General features: G+C 40.7%; 1 protein-coding gene across 7 annotated transcripts in view; it reads left to right on the forward strand.

The window, feature by feature from the left end:
- Window positions 1–18263, forward strand: part of atp2b2 (ATPase plasma membrane Ca2+ transporting 2) — a 119792-nt gene that overhangs the window by 97093 nt on the left and 4436 nt on the right. For 4 of the 7 annotated variants that reach the window (XM_035152919.2, XM_035152918.2, XM_035152924.2 and 1 more), the window contains 10 exons: window positions 5350–5591; window positions 6252–6486; window positions 10965–11144; window positions 11253–11340; window positions 11588–11694; window positions 12469–12660; window positions 13388–13601; window positions 13689–13900; window positions 14001–14108; window positions 14246–14428. In XM_035152919.2, the coding sequence (XP_035008810.1) occupies window positions 5350–5591; window positions 6252–6486; window positions 10965–11144; window positions 11253–11340; window positions 11588–11694; window positions 12469–12660; window positions 13388–13601; window positions 13689–13900; window positions 14001–14108; window positions 14246–14428 (1761 nt within the window). Of the gene's footprint in view, window positions 1–5349; window positions 5592–6251; window positions 6487–10964; window positions 11145–11252; window positions 11341–11587; window positions 11695–12468; window positions 12661–13387; window positions 13602–13688; window positions 13901–14000; window positions 14109–14245; window positions 14429–15701; window positions 15892–16193; window positions 16244–18263 lie in introns of all 7 variants that reach the window. The other 3 variants (XM_035152925.2, XM_035152923.2, XM_035152926.2) reach the window with 3 other exon arrangements.

The raw sequence follows: 18263 nt of genomic DNA on the forward strand, positions 1-18263 counted from the left end.
TAACAAAACTTTTGATTTGAATCGATTATTGTAGCTTTATATTCATTGTACTGAAAGGAAACTCTCAGTGTAGAGGAACAGCGCAGTCAGACTGTAAAATAAAACTGAATTGTATTGGTGTAAATATATAAGTGAAAAACAAGGCTACACAATATATTACTTTTGTGTGACCAGATTTGCATTTACACCCTTCACACACACAGATTTGATTTGACACATTACTTTGTGTGATGTCTTATTGTTTTAGAAATCAAATATCTGTAGCAGTCAGGCAAATAAAGGACTTAATGAGTCTAAAGGAAATAAACGGTCAGAGATCAAAGCTGAAAGCAAATGGAAGAGGGAGAGTGGAGCAAAGAGAGGATTAATGCAAAAAAGGATGAAAGAAGATGGGAAAATTATACAAGAAGAGGAGCTAGAAACCACACTCGCGTGACAAGTGTCCTCATCATGGACTGTACGACTGTATTACTGCCCTCCAGCACGCCTCCAGTTCTTAGCCCAGTTGGCTGGTACAGTCATGTTGAGAGCTAGAATACCATCCACTCCTACATGCAAAGAAGGAGCAGGAGGGAAGGCGAAGGCAGCGGGGGTGAAGTGGCTTGTTAGAGACTGGGGAACCTGATAGTGAGGAAGAAGAAGAGAGACATTTGGAGTGAGGAAGGAGCAAAGCAAGCAAAGATAGGAAAGGAGGAGAGTGGGAGAGTTTAAGATGGAGAGAAGTGTGGTGAAAAGATGGTGATGGAGTGTGAATAGAACCGGGAAGAAAATGGAAAGATGGAGAGGAGAACGGGAAGGAACAGGAGGGATGGATTAAGGAGAGCCCTGGGCAGAATAGGAAGTAAAGTTGCCAGCTCTCCCTCTGGCATATGTCCTTGCCTGCGGGAGAACCAAAGTACCAGTGAGAGGGCATCTGGTCGTTCGCCACGTCCAGGCAAGGACACGCCAACAGTGGGGAGTCATGCCAACGCTGCACATCTTATGCCAGCAACTGTCCTTGTAAGTAGAAACCCACGTCAAGCAGGACCTCTGCGGAATATCCAACAACGAAAGGCAGTGATGCTGCCGTCTGCAACGCGACAGGCACGTGGTTCAGAAGGGTCGTCTCTTAAGTAATCATGGGTGGGTTTCGGACATAACATTCAATAAACATGCTGCTCAGATGGGAAACTTTGTTGGTCTGTGTCGCACTTGGCACTATATGTATTAAAAGACCCTTATATGTTAAATTAAAAACAGAACAAGCACGCTTCAGCCCTTTACTAGTGCAGTGTCCATTCTAAACCTGCCTGTTTGGAATGGGCTGTTTGTTTGGCCTGTGGTAATCCTGGTTGCAGTTTTCTTTCTGAAACTGTAAAAGTGACCTGCAGCAATTGAGCCACAGCAAATAAAGACCGGCTGCAGGGCTCAGTCCACAGAACCCTAAAGCCACATCACCGCTGTTGCACAAAGAGCTGTTTACCTGTTTATTCAAAGTTTAGTGAAGCTTGACTTTCTGCAGAACCCCGAAATGGAGAATCAGTAACCGTTGTCGTGACCACTCTGTTGACGAGTCTCAGTCGAAACAATCTTCTAATGTTGAAAATTATTGCACCAAATTCAAGACAGACAGACGGATATATCTGGAATTAGTTAATAGATGAACTGGATGAAGCAATAGAAGAGGTATAAATGTATGTGAATAAGTTGAATTATTGATACCAACTGACTGAATAATGCTCTTATTTTAGTGAAAATAAGTCTCAAAAGCAAAATATGTTGACTTGTTAAGATAGAGTAGATAGTTAGTAGGAAGACAAATCATGAGGAGTATGAAGAGTCCCTAACGACAACATATGTATAAAGTAATGCAAAGCAAACATAACTTTCATATAGGTTCATATATACATGAGTATTCTGGTGCTGTAATGAGTAAGGTGGTCATTTACATTTAGTGGTTTAGCTTGTTGTTCTGTTGCTGGGAGCTTATTCTCTCAAACACATAGCAGCCAATACAGATGAGCTCATTTGTTCCATCCCCTCATTAGCCAATGACGGGCAGTGTCTTCCTGATGCAATCACTGGTCATTAGGAAAACGCATTAATTCTGTTATTTACCACAAACTCTCCATAAAGTAGTTATACTTCTCTCTGTGTCTGGGAGACACAGCTGAACATTAACCAGATATGTCCAATTACTAGGTGAACATGGCCAAGCGCTCTGATTGGGTTTTAATGATTAATGAGATTTTAGATGACTTTCTCTCTAACCCTCTTGACTGGAACTCCTGGACTGTAGCAGCTGCAAATACAGAGACATGCAATATACGTCTGAGCCTGAAGGAATCAATATTCATTGTTTCTTTTACAAAATGTGGTTTCAAGATATTGAACTGCGCAAACCAGACATGGGGCAGATGTATCGCCCACTAGACAATTTTCACAAATTACTCAGAATCCTTCTGATTTTGTGCTTCACTTGATGTTTTATTGAAACCAAAACTACCAAACAGAAAAGTGAAAAGTGCAGCTTTGACACTGTCGATCGACCAATTTAATTCAAGTCAATTTTAAGTTATGTGCCACGAGATTCCCTCAAAAGGCCTCAGACTCAATATACAGTGTAACATCCCCTGTCCTTTGACCATTGGCTCATAGAGTGTATTCAAAGATGGACATGACTCCCTAAAAGTTAAGCCAGATCACCTGGATCACCACCTGGTGCTTGGCTGCAACAAATAGTTTTTTCTCAAAGGTGTTTTTTGTCATTTTAGTTGTCTAATTAACATTTGTTTGTTTGCTCATCTTTCTGTTAATTTTGGTTTTAATTTGTTATTTGATGCTATAAAATGGGTTGGAATGATTGACTGCTGAGAGACTTCGCTAATCCACAGTCTCTAGCTCCAAATGCGCAGGATGACAGCATTCATATCTGGGATATTTTGGCATTGTTTCTGGATATTAGAAGGAGGTAGAGATGCTTTGTCCATCTTTACTGACAGTTTATGGTTCTGATACATTCCTTAAAAAACTTTAATAGACTGGATCTCTCTTTCAGGACAGACGGAAAACTTTAATCTCACATGCACAGAGAAGAATGGAGAAGAAAACTAGTACAAATTAAACTATGTTGACTGCATGGAAACATATCTTAGCCATTGTCAGTATCTTTAAATTACACATTAACACAGTTCATTAGCACCCACTATCAAAACCTTGTTAGCCTTTGGAGGAGAACAGTCATTTGGTGGAAAATGTGAGCACGACAATGCCCCTGTAAGCCATTAATGTGATTAACTACTGTCGATAGAGTCGTTCTCAACACACTGTGGCAAGTGCAGAGTGAGGAAAGCAACGGCAAAAAGTAAAAATTCAAACGTCAAAATGTCAAGCTGTCCTTTTAAATCTAATCTTGGTTGGAGGCTTGTTTAGAAGAAGAACAACAAGCCATCTATTTTGGGGGCAAATAGCACAGACTGAAGGTGTCTGTTTAGTAGCAAGTCAGATGTTCATTGTGTGTGTGTGTGCGTGTGTGCGCGCGCGCTAGAGAAAGAGAGTGTACCTGACAAACTGTTCTACAGCTGTGAGTGGAGGTGTGACATGTACTGTAGGAACTAAGGCCGCGGGAAAACTTGCTGTCACCTCACTACCAACTAATAGGGATCCGACAGAACCAAATTTAACATGTTCTTTAACAGTTCTGAGTTCTATTAAACTCATTAGCAACAACAATCAACAACACTCCCTCCCTGTTGTTCACACAATACTTATTTAGCCCTTATTTTGATTATTTCAAATGACACAATTTATCAATCAACCAAAAATATGTATTTGGGGATGATTAGATTAGTATCATCACACCGTTTTAAATAGAAAACAGTGTGCTTCAAAGAAGAAAAAGCTGTATTGCTTGTATTTCTGTGTGATATTAGGGGAAGAAATAGTAAATGGAGAGCAGCTTGGGGAGAATATTAATAAATATGGACTGGACAAGATGAAATGAGAAAAATAATTCAAGGACTTGTGTGGAGTGAGATGAGTGAGAATCCTGTGAGAGAATCAGAGCCAGAGTCAGAATCCCCAAAGAGAGAGAGAGAGAGAGAGAGAGAGAGAGAGAGAGAGAGCACCCTCTCCTTTCCCAAGTTACGATGGCAACACTGAATCTTCCACAGGCTGACCACATGCACACACTCGCACACTCGCACTTACTGTAAGTGTGCACCTGAACACACCGCACAGATTTCAACAGATTTGACAGATACACACACACACACACACACTACTGACCATAAAAGGCTGTGCTGTTGGCTGATAATAAAAACATTCCAGCTCTGAGAGTCAGAGAAAATGCTCCTCTGACATTAGACACTGTAAAATACTTCATTGCTACTCTGAGGTGAACACATTAATCAGTCAGGAGCAGAATTTAATAATGAAAGAAATGTCAAATATTCTGTGGTTTCTCATTTTCAAAGGCAAATACTTCCTGCCTGTCTTTTTAAGGACTGTTGTTCGCACAAGATAATAATAAATATTCACTCATTGGAGATAATATTCTGCTGATTAACTGACAGCATTAGTTGCTGCTCTACAACTAAAAAAACTAAACTATTAATGATCATTTCAGTACAACATAACCTGAACAGGTGCTAGCGGGCGCCCCACATAAGGAGGCTTGAGTCCTAAGCTGTAGGTTTGGTTCCAACTCGTCCCTTTGCTGTGTGTCTTCCCCCCAGTCTCTGTCCCCATTTAATGCACTGTCCTCTCCATAAAGGCAAAAAGCCCCTATAAATATCTTTTGAAAAAGTATGGTGGATAAAATCACACAACACATGTCGTGTTTGATGTTCACGATTCACGTCGCCATGTAGACATGTTGATAGTGAGGTGTTAGCTAAACCGTGGAAGAACACATAGTTCCAAATGTACAATTACAGATTGCAAAGGGGGTTGAGCTGCATGCCTGAAATAAGAACATCCAAATGTGATTCCATCCATCTCATCTGCAAACACTCCCACTCACAGCAACCCCTTCACCTGCTAGCTGCTTAATTATCACCAGCAGCTATTACACTGCTCGCACGGCACTGAAGAAAAGAAGAACATCATCTGTCATTGAACAGAGTCGATCACGGAACAAACAGGGATGTTTGTTCCTAGGTTTTACTAAACCACAGAGAAATGAAACACAGCTGTGGATGCAATAAAGAATTTAAGATTTAGATGAAAGGGATGGCATAGGTTAAAATATTGTAAAAGGTGAAAATGATTTTAAAGACACACACAGACCAATTAGAAGCGGAAATTATTCTGTATTGCAAAAATATTTGTCTGAAAATAGAAGTGAAAACCTCCTCCGCCTCCCTCCAGCCCCCAGATAAGGAAGGCGGTCTGCCGAAGCAGGTGGGCAACAAGACAGAGTGCAGCCTGCTGGGATTGGTTATGAGCCTGAAGCGGGATTACCAGACAGTAAGAAACCAGATGCCAGAGGAGAAGCTTTACAAAGTCTACACCTTCAACTCTGTCAGGAAGTCCATGAGCACCGTCATCAAACTGCCTGATGGGAGCTTCCGCATGTACAGCAAAGGAGCCTCTGAGATTGTCCTCAAAAAGTGAGTCTGCTTCATGATTTATAATGAGGCGATTCGCAGAATAATAGCAGCATACGCGTTATTGACGAGTAATATCATATGATAAAGTTTTGTGTGTTTTTTTTTATGACACATATAGAAAATCCATTTTGAAGAGCTCAATGTATTTGAGAACACTTTCTCCAGGCAGAGAGAGTTTCCACGAGAAGGTCACATAATTGTGACATTTTACAGTTTATTACATCAACACTGCAGTCACAAATGAGTAACTCAGAGAAACATGTGAGATAGGAAGCTTCACACACTGAAGGAGGAAGCAGCATCATAATCAACATTTTACTTTATAATTGCAGGTAGGTTTCTTGGTTGTTACACTGTGGAAAATGTTACATTTGTCTTAAATTTGCAGGGAATCGGTTCATTTATTTTCAATCATATTTGCTGAAATTGCAGTTTAACTGTCACTATGTGTCAGTGTATCAGATGGAAATCTGTCACAAATACCTGACAGAACATTTTCACTAAAAAGTCAATTTTGCCAGTGTTCTGGAACTTTTGATCATATCACATGATCATCATCAAGGATTGACTCACATTGTAATAGCTCAGAAACCAACAGTACCAATGCACAATTTCAAATACCTCCTTTCCCACCAACCTTCAACCCATCCTGAACTCTAGATGCAGCTATATTCTGAACGAGGTGGGGGAGTCAAGGGTTTTCCGTCCTCGGGACAAGGACGAGATGGTGAAGAAAGTGATTGAGCCCATGGCGTGTGACGGCCTGAGGACCATCTGTGTGGGGTACCGCGACTTCTCCGGCAATCCTGAGCCAAACTGGGAGGATGAGAACAACATTCTAACTGACCTCACAGCCATCTGTGTCGTGGGGATAGAGGATCCCGTCAGGCCAGAGGTAGGAGAATATCTGCTATCTGCAGCTTGGGTTTTTTCCCTCACTTGTGAATCTGTGTCACTTTACATAAAATGTAAGGTATTTATGAGCTAATCCGTCCATACGGTTCCTATAACATTTACCGAGAGATAAACTACAAGTGATAGACGGTAATGTGAATTCATTCCTGCATGTCAACGCTGTGCTGGAATGGTTCAAACACAGTGAGGTTGTACCGTGTGCAAATATAGTCTCTGCAGTATGTGTATACCTTATCAAAGTGACAGGGATGTTATTAAATGAGGGTGGAAGCCATTGCAGTATGTGAGACAGCGTATGTGCACAGTCTGAAAAGTGCTTTTTCTTTTAAATAAGAAAATTATTATTATATAAAAAATAATCATGGAATTATATGAAAGGTTTATGCAGGTAAGTAGAGTACATATAAATGAATATGAATTAAGCAACATAGACCCCTAATCATGTCAGCTGCATAAAAGATGCAAATTAAATATACATTTGACGAGTTACTTCTCGGACTGATTTCGGCTAAGTCACAATATGAAGTGAATATTTTTTATTTTCTGCGATCGAGCCACTAAACTGTTGGAAGAAAGTTTAAAGATGTAAACCTGGACCAACCTTCATTTACCACTCTGCTGTAGATTTGATGGAATGTGGTTTAATATGCTTCTATTCAGTTAATCAACTCAAGTTGATCAATTTCTTCGGACAGAAATCAGATTCAGACACATCAATATTCCCACGGATGTTAGTAACAGCAGACCAGCTCCTTACCACTAATTACACTCTTTAATTACCCCTCACAGTTTTACATCAGACTGTTGTTTCAGTAAAGGGAGCTGATGTATTTACAGATGGACATTTATTAATCCTTATGCTTTTACAATAAGTTTCTCTTCTGTTGACTCGAAGAAAAACAATATATGTGTTTCGACAATGGTATCAGATCAAAATGTGTCGGTGTGGAGGCTGAGAGTGAGCGAGGCAGCTGGGGACAGCAGCAGCCTGTAGAACAAAGAGCTGACAGAAAGGGATCGGGTGACATTCTGGTATTTGCATGATCAATTGCTTCACTCATGAGTGCCCCACTAAATGATTATTGATCCCTCAAACGCATTCTTCAGACTGGGCCAATCAGCTTTAACTGAACCTGAGCTGCTCTGTTTTCACACATTGCTGATATTTTAACAATCATTTTACACTTATATGAAACAGTTACACCCTTATACATTATAAATATATATATATAGTAAATGTTGGTATATTTATTAATTATACTCGTTCCTCAAATGTATTTTTCCTGGGTAAGACAATTTTCCGTCATTAAACCAGAATAGCACTGTGCAGAACGCATTCCCCCTCCAAGGCCCAACAGTCCCCTTAAATTCAATTTAACTGCTTAAAATTTCACACACAAAAATGCTCTACTTCCCAATGTGGGAAAAAGATCCTGGCTCTGCCCCCCAGGTTTAGGTCCACGCCAGAGTTTAATGGGTTTTTCCCTGAACCATACTGCATCTTTCTACTAAGTTTTGTGGAAATCTGTGACTTCAGTACTTCACTACAGTGACTTTTTACTTTACTGTTTCATTTCCATTTTACATAGTTATTCTTCATATATAACCACTTACATTTATTTCTGCTGTGGTTGAGATTAACTTTGAATAGTGAAATCAGACTGTCCATTGCAGTGGAAAACAACATTTGTTATGAAATAAATAAAGTTTTATTTAATCAAAATTAGCTGCAAATTAGCATTTTATTCCTTTCATTTACTGCTTATTTTTAAGTAATTAACACAGTTGAAGGTAAAAACAATCAAATTAATAAGTTACCTTTAACAATTCGTTTTTGGATTAAATTTCACATCAAAGAAGAGAGGACTATAATTGACAGAAAACACTGGTTTGAAAGAGGAATCTGCGTACAGTACGAAAACGGACCTCACTTGACAGCCCTGGTGCTGCTACAGGGAAACTGACTCCTGCATTATTCAACTTCCTCCTTTCATCTTTTTTTTTTCTCATCCCCCTCTCCTCATTCTCTAACAAGGGCCCTAATTCAACCTCTCCCCATCATCTTCCCCCTGTTCCATGTCTCCCCCGTAGTGTAGGGTTTACCTTTCACCTTTCTCTGTTTGCTCTTTTTCATGTGACTCGTCTCTGCACCCTCTCACTGCGCATTGCTTTGTCTTTTTTTTTTTTTGCATCTGAAGCAGAGTTATGTAAGCATCTGAACAGAGGTAGAAAAAAACAAATGAATACAGAGAGAAGAGGCAAAACACAGAAACCATTGTTCTTAAAATGAGTAAGCAAACAATCTTATAAACAACCAGAGTAAAACACAGTATCACTGTGTTATTCAAGGCCAACTCCGCAGTTACCATGAAAATCTAACTTCCAAAATGGCAAGAAATATGCATGAAAAAAGCAAACTATTGCTTATTCCCCATTGCTGAAATTTCTTCCACCAAATGAGTCATTTAACATCTGACATTTTCAGTCAGCGATGTAGAAAAGCAGAGGACCAAACACCGCTGCACTCCAGTGGTATCTTTCCAGGCCTCTTTGCAACACTATACTGGAAATGCGATGAGTTTTCCCTCTGCAAAAAGGTCACGCACAGTGGTAAACGTGTTTTTGGTTTGTTTATTAGTCTCTAATTTCTTCCTCCAGAATGCAATGTTCTTTTAATAACTGGCTGCTGTATACGTCTGCCTCCAGAGAGACACGAGAGAAGAGAGGAGGGAAAGAGGAAAAGAGGGAGAGCTATACAGAGAAGATAAACAGATTTAAAATCAGGTTCATGTCAGAGGGACGACGAGAGCGCAGAGAGACGGGTAAGGAGAGAAACGGAGGAAAAATGAGAGTGTAACCGGATCCAGGATAGAGAGGCTTGTTTTCCAGTCTCACCTACTAGCCTATCAACCTCTTCCTCTGTCCGACCACATTGTATTTTTAATGAGCGTCCACTCTTCTCCTCTCCTCCTCTTCTCTCCTCCTCTTCTTCTTTTGGATAACCAGTCAACTGGAGAACTGGTCATCCAAAAAGAAAAGGGCAGTAAAACAGAAAGTAGAGATGACGGATAGGACAGGAAGCTGGTATCTTGATAGAAAGACAAAAGAGTCTGTGAAAGCAGAAAGTAATAACATGCGCTTCTCTCTATTCAATCTATAAAGATTTAGAAAGATTTACTCACATCTGTAAGTTTTAACTGTTGCTGTGACACATTGCTCAGCACATGTAACACTGGTGCTCAAAGGCTTCCTTCACTTTTAACACTACTGAGTCACTTTTCCTCCTTTCAGGGCTCCAAGTATTCTGCATTATATTATAATTATTTATTATTCTGTCTGCTGTTTAAAAAGTCCATAGTCGTGATGATTAATCATACAAAAGAATAATATAATATAAAATATCAAGTAGAATGAAATCACGTTTTTGTAACATCTAGCTCATTAGAAAACCACACTCACTTCGTAATCCACTCCCTTTAAATGAGTCCGATCCCTCATGTTTAAATGCATCAGCAGCTTAATTTGGCAGTTTAATGTACAGTTGAGTATGTGTGCACATTGTGTCGGTGGATTCATCAAGCCTTCCAGTCTCCTGTAAGTAAACTGCGTGTTTGTGTGTGTTTATGGGTACACGCATTCTCCCACGTGTATATGCAATGTGCCCAAGTGTCGGTGAAGGAAAGTGGAACATTTGCATATTCCTGCCTCCGAATGTGTGCGTGTGTGTGTGTGTGTCAGAGCGAGAGCAGACCTGTAAGTATGTGCAAATGGATGTGAGTTGCTGTTACTGTATGTGCACACATTTGTTTATGTGTGGGTTTGGAGAGCAGCGCTCGCCCCCACATTGACCTGTGTCAGGAAGAAAACATGTTTCTGAATCCATACTCTGCCTTTTCTCACTTGTTCTACCTCAGATCAATCTCCATACTGTGAAATCTCTCTGTTAATTTACTAGATGAATGTTAGGTGGCCAAAGAACCACTATACCATTATACATTCTGTTAATGAAAAAGGGGATAAAGACAGGAGGATATGGTAGGAGAAAGTATAAGCGGTTAGTTTTCTTCATGTGCACCAGAGGGTTTAGTAGTATTAATACTATTGATATGAACTTATGGTGTACCTTCATATTAACAATGAATTTTGTTCAGGTCATTGTTTGGTGTGTTTGGGGTTTAGTCTCACTTCCGTCATCGTGTGGTTTTCAGTAAGAAAGTTCTAAAAACTTCCTGTACACTACCTGTGTTGCACGGCAGACAGTAAACCTTGGCAGCTCATCTAGTTAACAAAGTGGATATTAACCTTGAGAGTTACTGAATTTGTGGCTGAACTGAACCACATCTCTAAATCCATGCTCCTCTGTATCTGCTTTGTGTGTAAATGTGCGACTGTTTAGTTTGTTACATCAACTTAAAAACATGATAGTATGCTGACCCGTGTTCATGTATCACACTTCAGGTGCCTGATGCCATTCAGAGGTGCCAGCGTGCAGGCATCACCGTGCGCATGGTGACGGGAGACAACATTAACACAGCCAGGGCCATAGCTATCAAGTGCGGCATCATTCACCCAGGAGAAGACTTCCTGTGTATTGACGGCAAAGAGTTCAACAGGAGGATCCGCAACGAGAAAGGAGAGGTACTGTTACTGTTGTCAGTTTGAGCCAGAGAAGAGAGAGACTTGATAAGAGAAAGAAAAAAACAGAAACTGCAATCACTTGTCCTATTTCCATTTGTGTGTGTCCAGGTGGAGCAGGAACGTATGGACAAGGTTTGGCCTAAACTCCGAGTTCTGGCCAGATCCTCCCCAACCGACAAACACACACTTGTCAAAGGTAAACTGGTTGCACTGTTTCATATCCTGATTAACTTATTGTGACATTGCTCTTCATCACACCAACACATGGCTTTTACCAGGTCTGAGTTTTGTCCGACTTTTGCGAATGCAGCAAATATGTGATATTAATATGATCAGGGCTGTCATACAAACATACAAACAGAGATCACGTTGAACTGTGTTGCCTTTCCTCATTTCCAATGCTGCATTCAATATACATGCACCACTGTATGTGTGTTTGACAGGAATCATTGACAGCACTATGACAGCGCAGAGGCAGGTGGTGGCTGTGACAGGAGATGGGACCAATGACGGACCTGCTCTGAAGAAAGCTGACGTCGGCTTCGCCATGGTAAGCAGCCCCTCTTTTCTGTTTTATCCTCTGTGTGGGTGTGTGTGTGTGTGCGTGCGTGCGTGCGTGCGTGCGTGCGTGCGTGCGTGCGTGCGTGCATGTGTCTTTCTTCTTCTTGTTTGCCTTGTTTTGAAACTGATCTCAGTCAACATCCGCAGACGTCTTCCTCACCTCTGCAGCATTTCGGGGTTCCTTCTCAGGAACTCTTGCCTCAGGCTGTGTGGATTAACAGCTCCCCCTAGTGGATTTCTGAGCTCTGAGTTCCCTGCAGCAGATCACTGACTGCTAGAAAATAAAAAATAAACCAAATACAGTTTCTGCTCTTTCTGCAAATCCCAAATTTATTGTATGTATTTGTTCATTGGCTGTAGATTTCTCCTCTCAACAATGAATTACTTTAGATAATGCACTACACCATTTCCTCCTCACTGCCAATTGCATAACGCTGTGGTTCCCAAATTCTTTAATCTCAAGTAACCCTCATCAACAACAACTATCAATTTCTACTACCACTCAGGAAGTGTGTCCTGCTCCTCCCATGAATATTGAGAGTCATCAAACCACCAACACACCCTAATTATTCTGCATCATCATTATCCATCATCAGAGCAGACTCCAGTGTTTGTCCAGTGGCTGCAGAGTTTATTTCGACAGATTTCTTGCAATTTTTTTCTCTGGCATACTGAGGAATTATTTTGGGGATTTTAGAACCACCGTAAAGTGTAATAGAAGCCTGTTTTTGTTTCTGACTGCACTGTGTCTGCACTCTTCCAGGGTCTTGCTGGTACAGATGTGGCCAAGGAAGCGTCAGATATCATCCTGACCGACGACAACTTCAGCAGCATCGTCAAGGCGGTGATGTGGGGCCGAAACGTCTACGACAGTATCTCCAAGTTTCTTCAGTTCCAGCTCACTGTCAACGTTGTGGCCGTCATAGTCGCTTTCACCGGTGCCTGCATCACACAGGTCAGATTATGTGTGTGTGTGAGTGTGGACATGTGACTATATCTACTGTACAGTAGATAAAAAGTTATATGCAACATCCCATGAAAACACATATCACAAGAAATCAAACACTGCATTTGATATAGGTTGATACTTTTCCATCTATCGTGTTTCACAAATATTGAAGATAATTAAACCTTTTCTTTAATCACCAATAATTCAGCCAATCTCTGTCCTGGTAAAATTTTTGCTCGGGTAGAAAAGAGTACTTGAAAAATAATAAAAAGAAAATGATTTTCGTTGAAGAAAAAGTAGAAGCATTGCTCAAGATTGCAGCGAGTCACATTTTATCAACAGAATGGTCACAGTGAAAAGGTCAATGTGGGAATCTGACATGATTATGTCATTTCAACAAAGCGTCAGTGCGGTCTGAAGTGGTGGGTGAACATCTTTTTCTCACGAGCTTTCTCAACAATTATCTCTCAAGGAAAAGATGAGATTTGCAAAACTAAAGCGAGTCCATGAAATGTTGTTTCAGCAATTATAGAGAAATAAAATATCCAGCCTTCTTGTCTGGTACAATAAGCAGACATTCCCAAAACCTTTCCCATTAACTCCACCGTCGTTGACACCACCGAGGTCGTCGAAATGGAAAATCCTGATTGGATCTGTATTTTTGCAACCTAGTATGGGATTCAAAATTAAGAGTTATTGAGACTTTTTGCAATTTTTCACCGCATATCTGCAGGACTCTCCTCTGAAGGCAGTGCAGATGTTGTGGGTGAACCTGATCATGGACACTTTTGCATCCCTGGCTCTGGCAACTGAGCCTCCCACAGAGGCTCTGCTGAAGAGGAAGCCATACGGTCGCAACAAGCCCCTCATCTCCAGCACCATGACGAAGAACATCCTGGGACACGCGATCTACCAGCTCATCATCATCTTCACTCTTCTCTTTGTTGGTACGCGCTGTAATTTTGCTCGGCAGTTCTGCACCTTGTCTTTGTAAAGGGCAACCAACTATTTGTCTTTTTTTATTGTCCCTTTAGGCGAGAAAATCTTTGACATCGACAGCGGCCGTAATGCACCTCTCCACTCTCCTCCATCTGAGCACTACACCATCATCTTCAACGCCTTCGTAATGATGCAACTGTTTAATGAGATAAACGCTCGAAAAATCCACGGAGAGAGGAACGTGTTTGACGGTATCTTCAGGAACCCCATCTTCTGCACAATTGTTTTTGGCACCTTCGCTGTGCAGGTAAGCTGACGCAAAGATTTAGATTTTAAATAGAGACTAATGAGAGTCTACCTTTTATTGTCATGTTTTTGGAGTCTGACATGTGCTTTGCATTGTGCAGATTGTAATTGTGCAGTTCGGGGGGAAGCCATTCAGTTGTAAACCTCTGGACCTGGAAAAGTGGATGTGGTGTGTTTTCCTCGGACTGGGAGAGCTTATCTGGGGCCAGGTAACATGAAAATACATCTGATCCTCCGTCTTTATATGATCCTGCTGTCGGCATATTGTATTCTCTGTCTGTGCATCTCTACGGTGAGATGACGCCTTTCCCTCTTCACCCAATGTCCTGTCTTCTCTGTGGGATAGGTCATATCCACCATACCCAACAGCAGGTTGCGTTTCCTGCGGAGGGCCGGCCAGTTGAGCAAGAAAGATGATTTACCAGAAGACGATGGAAATGAAGATAATGAGGAGATTGACCACGCAGAGAGGGAGCTGAGGAGAGGGCAGATACTCTGGTTCAGAGGACTCAATCGTATTCAGACTCAGGTGAGAACACAAGTTCACTTCCTACTGTATGTTACAATTTGCTTGTTTCACTTCCCAGAAAGATTTGGCAGGTTTGATTCTTCCTGAAATAAGAATATATGGATAGACGGCGACAAAAATATAAAATGTCTGATTTTGTTTATCCAGTAAAGGTACAACATACACCAAGTTTTATTGGCATGCCTATTTTATGTTTTACTGTCTTATAATCTGTTTCCATCAGCCAATACCTTGCTACCTTACCCCCAAGAAGAAGTCCTGTGTAATGTTACGTTATGTTTGAGAATATGTTAGTAAGTAACAGCCATTAAGTTATTTTATTTCAAGATGACGTATCTAGGTTCATGAAGATGCAGCGTCCTCTCGTTTGGCCTCGATGTGACTGTCAGCGCGGATCTGTGGAAGATCGATGGTGACAAGCAACTGGAAATATGAATATACATATATGTTCTCACTGTTATCAACTCTGCAGACCTATCACTGTGATATTCAGGAGAGTTTGCATCTGTTTTGGATTTTGGTGTTGAGTTACTTCATCTCAGGGACGGTCCAGGATGAAGCCAACCCAATCATACTGCAAGTAGCTTGTCTTTGAAACAGTCAAATCACCCAAATTGACCCCCCCAAAAACAATATCGTACCCACCTCAAGCGGTTTCTGGTGCTGGTTTTATCTGTTTCAGGTTTGAGGTATTTGTGTCTGGGATTTCTAAAATCTAGGTCACTTATTTAACTGAGGCGAATGGAATTTAGTTTTTTCCTTCAGCAGAAAAAGTTAACACCTCTTTCCACAAACAGTGTCACTGTTACTCTGTAGAACTCTCTTTTTTCTTGGGGACTATTTCTTTGGTAGAAAGAAGCTCCCATGAAATCTACTCATCGTTACATCGTTTGATTGTGCAGAGTAAGCTGGACATTGTTTCAAGAGACAAATGCTGCTGATTTAATACTTTGAACTTTCAAGCATTCTATTCATATCAGGGTTGAGGCAGAAACCTGAAATACCGAACAGCTAAATCCAAAACTTGACACCACAGATGATAGAGAACATGTTGTTCGTTTTGTATTGTTGTTTGTAAAGTGAGTGAATTGACCATTTAAGTTGAACCATTTCTTTAAGGGGATACTACACTCTGACACCCCCACATGATGTCATGACTGAGACAATCCCTTTAACCACCTGAATCACCCAGCCTGTCGACCTGTGTTGCCATTTGGTCTTTGTCACTCTGAGCAGCCATTTGTCCTCTCCTGTCCCTGGTCTCCTCCCACAGATTGATGTAGTCAACACCTTCAAGAGTGGCACCTCCTTTCAGGGGGCGGGGGCTCTGAGACGCCAATCATCCACCACCAGCCAGACCCAGGATGTAACCAATGTTTCTAGTCCTAGTCACGTGTCCTTGTCCAATGCCCTTTCCTCTCCTACAAGCACTACTGCTGCTACTGCTCCTCCCACTACTGGTCGTGAGTCCGATCTCTGTCAGTCAGCTTCTCTGCTCTCTCTGCTTCAGAGGTGTCATCCTGCTCTCAACAAAAAGTTTAAAAAAAATATATTCTCCAAACAAATTAGTGTGATGATCTCTGTTTGAGGTTGGCACCTCTGAAGATTTGTCTTTTTGTTTTTTTGTTTCTTGCTATCTGCTTTTTTCATTTTCTCTCTTCTGTCTTTTTGCTGTTCATACTGGATTTCAAAATTCATCTTGATGGCTCCTGCCATGCTTGGGTGTACTGTCCTCTCATTGGTGGATGTGTGTTTGTTTCCCCAGAGTGCTAGGAGCGCAGGACTAAGGGTGATACCCACGGCGTGACATTTCAGGTTGTGAGTTTGTCTCCCTCTGCTCATCCCTCCATCCATCATCCCATCCTTCAACCCTCCCATTTTTTATGTCTTGACAGACGTTAACGTGAACTAATGACAATCAACTCACCAAGGGAGTGGGTAAACATTCAAGTATAGTGTTGCATTGTTGTCTAACTCCATGTGTGAGTTCACGACTGATGAGGCAAATCACTCTGGATTGACTTCAAGCTAAATTTACAGGTTATTTAATGTATCCTGCAGCCGACACATGATCTGCAGTGACTAGAAAACATGAAGAAGCTACAGTATTCGATGAGGAAGTGTTTTAATAGAAATATAGGTCCCAACTGTTGTGCTCAGGGTGCGTTGAACAGGAATGGAGGGGAAACACTGTAAAGCAGTATTGTACTGTACAATAATTCAACCTGTCTCGTCACTTCATACTGTCAGTGTAGCTCACTGTCATGTTGCCATAGTTACGGCCATAGATCCTTTACAGCAGCAGCAGTGTAGTTTCGACCCCTCCCACCCCTTTCTGACACCCCATCAGTGTTACTTGTCAGACATCTTGTCACATGAACTCATCCAGAAAGGCTCCTCTTATTATTTTCTTCTGTTTTGTCTCCATATAACCTGCTGTGCTGCAGTTAATAGAAAATATACAGTATTCCCATACATTGTAAAATTCGATATCATTTCTGTACTGTTAACATATTTTATCGTAACAGTACACTGGGGTGCTTAGTATATTATTATTTACTGAAAAAGAAAGGAGCATTTCTATCTGCACAACCTCCCTTGAAAAGGGAAAAACTATGATAAATGTATACAATATTTCCTGGAGTTTAAAACAAAAAATGTTTTGGGTTATACTTACCATATTATGATATTATGAATATAAAATATTCACATTCAAAATGTGACATTTTACCCTGTCTCATGTCAATATAAATTGATTCATTTTGGGGTTTGGGATTTTGAATTTGTTTTGGCAAAATAATTTCATCTTCAGAATTTTGAAATTATAATGTGCATTTCATAAAATGTTAATTATTTTTAAAATAATAAAAATCATAAGAATTAGCTGCGATCCTGGAAATATGTTTTTGTTGCCACTTTTTTCTTCGGTGGTCTGTCATAACTTAATTTTTGCTTCATCAACAATTTTAATAGCATTTTCACCAACATGTCAGTATTTGTTAGAGCGAGTATTTCAGTAGTGGATTAAATTTAGCTTTAATAGATTTCATCATATTTTTTATGGATTTAAATTTATTCAGTTCACAAAAATCCTTAAAAATGTGTTTGACACAGAATAAACCTCCAGAAATGATAATATGATATCAACCTATCTGTATAACCCAGAGTGCTGTTGATTCAAATCAATTTTAGAACATCAAATAATTTTATTAACAACCAAATGATTCCTATACAACATTTGGACGATATCACACACAGTCAGGATTTACAACAAACAACCCTAACCCATAATCACCTACCTGAAGAAACCGACAGATACATGGTGATAGATAATTACTTCATTAATTATTCTAGTTGTTTGGGGCCTATACTTGATTGTTTACTTGTGCATGGAGTTGAGAACGTGCTTTGACCGTCAGACCACTGATACTAAATCTATTATTTTCATAGATTTCACTGTCGTGTTTCATGTCAGCAGTCTGTGTGCTGGTGTCCACTTCCTCACCATCCTGTTGTCTTGTTGCATGTTATTTGTGTTTCGTGTTAACTTCCTGTGTTCATGAAATATGAACCTGCTGCATTCGCTCGTCGTCTCATTGCCACTGTTTTTATTTGGATGTGTTGTTTTGTTGAGAGTGTTACACTGCGATGCTTGTGTTGAACCAAACTCCTTGTGCAGACTCTCTCCATCGCCCTGTGTGGTGACCATGCTTCTCCCACCCTGTGCTATGTGTGTGTTTGTGTGTCTCATCCAGAGTCTGTGTGGATATTGTCCCAGACGGTGCTCTGGTGCCTCCAGAAGTTTTTAAACCACCCGATTGGATCTCTCAGATCT

Source organism: Hippoglossus stenolepis, chromosome 3 (genome assembly GCF_022539355.2).
Source record: "Hippoglossus stenolepis isolate QCI-W04-F060 chromosome 3, HSTE1.2, whole genome shotgun sequence".
Taxonomy (NCBI): Eukaryota; Metazoa; Chordata; class Actinopteri; order Pleuronectiformes; family Pleuronectidae; genus Hippoglossus; species Hippoglossus stenolepis.